This window comes from Triticum dicoccoides, chromosome 2A, assembly GCF_002162155.2.
Source record: "Triticum dicoccoides isolate Atlit2015 ecotype Zavitan chromosome 2A, WEW_v2.0, whole genome shotgun sequence".
NCBI lineage: Eukaryota > Viridiplantae > Streptophyta > Magnoliopsida > Poales > Poaceae > Triticum > Triticum dicoccoides.
The window spans coordinates 413457982-413460275 of NC_041382.1; the positions used below are offsets into that span (position 1 = coordinate 413457982).

Consider the following 2294-nt stretch of genomic DNA (forward strand, 5'->3'; position numbering starts at 1 on the left):
CGGCAGGCCGACTGTCCCCGCAGCTTTTCGTACTCGCCGTCGACACCCTGGGACGCCTCCTACGACGCGCACACAGCCTGGGCATCCTGCAGCCTCTACACCCACGGCGTCACATCCCGGCGATCTCCCTCTATGCCGATGATGTCATGGTCTTCTGTCATGCCACGGCAGAGGACACCACTGCGATCAGGGAAATCCTCGCCTTGTTCGGCAGGGCTTCCGGCCTGAAGGTGAACTTCACCAAAAGCTCCGCCACCATCCTGCACGGCGACCAAGTGGCCACGGAGATGATCGCGCACCTCGGCTGCCCGGTGGCGAACCTCCCGATCACCTACCTCGGCATACCCATGTCCACACGCCGCCCATCTGCCGCCCAGCTGCAGCCCATGGTGGATGCGGTCGGCGCGTGCCTGCCGACTTGGAAGGCCTAGCTGATGACCAAAACCGGGCGCCTCGCGTTGGTCAAGTCGGTCTTGTGTGCCATCCCAGTGCACCAACTGCTCGCATTCGCGCCCCCCAAAAAAACCCTCAAGTAGATCGAGAAGATCCAGCGCGGCTTCCTCTGGGCTGGACGTGCCGCTGCCAATGGTGGACACTGCCATGTGAACTGGAGCAGAGTGTGCCGCCCCATCGAGCTCGGGGGCCTTGGCGTGCGAGACCTCGAGCGTGCCAGCCTCGCCCTGAGACCACGTTGGCTATGGTTCTCCAGAACGGACCCGGAGCGAGCATGGCAAGGGCTCGACCTCCAATTTTCGCCCATGGAACGAGCCCTGTTCTGGGCTTCCACGTTCACGATCCTCGGGAATGGGCTGTCCGCCCTGCTCTATGAGGACCGGTGGATCGGCGGCCAATCCGTGCATGAGCTCATGCCTAATCTCTACGGCTGCATACCCAAGCGACGACGGACAACGAGAACTGTGGCGTATGGGCTCAATGGTAACTCCTGGGCAAGAGACATCCAAGGAAACCCCGGTCTCCACGAGATTGGTCAGTATCTGCAACTCTGGCAGATCATGCAGCGCACCGAGCTTTCCACCGCACCGGACAAATTGATCTGGCGTTGGACGGCGAGCGGCAACTACTCTGCGCAGTCCTGTTACACGGCGACCTTCCATGGAGCAACGGCCTGCCACTCTCGGAAGCTGATCTGGAAATGCTGGGCGCCGCCGCGAGTCAAGTTCTTCCACTGGTTGGCCAACCAGGACCGATGTTGGACGGCTGAGAGGCTGGCTCGCCATGGCCTCCAGCATCACCCCCGCTGCCTCCTATGTGACCAGCAGCCGGAAACGGCGCCTCATGCTGGAATGCCCCCTCGCCCGTCAGGCATGGCACGAGACCCTGGCCTGGCTACGCATCCCGGCCCCGATCCCCTCGCAGGAGCCATCGCTTACGGACTGGTGGAGACAGGCCAACGAAGACACGCCGCCGACCCTGCGCAAGGCCCTGAAATCTGTTGCGTTGCTCGTACCATGGATGGTCTGGAAGCACCGAAACAGCTGCGTCTTTGACAATGCGATGCCTTCCCTCAACACACTCCTAGATAGCATTAAGGACGAGGCCCGCTCATGGGCAGCAGCTGGGGCACCTGGCCTCCGACTTGTGCTGCCCCAAACCTGGGATGTGCACTAATTAACCGGCTGTAATCCGCACATCCTCGGATGATTGTAACTGAATCTCTCCTTTTCAATGAAAAGAAACGCAAAGCTTTTGCGTTTTCTCGAAAAAAAAGAACTAGAAAGACCATTAACTGAAAAAGAAATAAAGCAACATGTGCAATAGAAGAAAACAAGGAGAAATGTTCTACCACAAGAACTAGTACAGTTCACATACCCCCGACTTGTATTTAGCAGAGCGAGAAGCCAATTTGTTGAAAAGCTGCATCAGCTGAACTGGACTCTCTTTTTCATACCGCAAAGCATAGAGCATTACAAGTCGCAAACGATCAATATCAGATACACTTTCATTGTTAAGTAAGGAAGTAACAGCCTGCAAAAAAGCAACTGGTCAATGGTTGGCAAAAATAATCAACTGGTCAGTTTCTCCGTGGAGTAAACCCTACTCACATTAATTCAACTAGCATCAAACTGATCAGACAAATGAGCCTTGTCATACATAATGTATTTCTATCTTAATGAGCAAGTCAACAGATAGGTCAGCAGTTCCAAGAATAGGTATAGCTTGAATCAACTCCTTAAGCTGCTTCTAAGGGGAGGCACAATTCGACTTACATGGCTAATGAAAGTGGTCAAAGCAACAACAAGAGTAGAATGGGTTCAAAACGATATATACATATA

The 2294-nt window shown here is 55.1% G+C and overlaps 1 protein-coding gene across 1 annotated transcript in view; it reads right to left on the reverse strand.

Moving 5' to 3' along the window:
- Positions 1-2294, reverse strand: part of LOC119354740 (vacuolar protein sorting-associated protein 45 homolog) — a 16387-nt gene that overhangs the window by 8730 nt on the left and 5363 nt on the right. The window contains exon 9 of the mRNA XM_037621484.1: positions 1831-1986. Coding sequence (XP_037477381.1) covers positions 1831-1986 — 156 coding nt within the window. The remainder of the gene's footprint in view (positions 1-1830; positions 1987-2294) is intronic.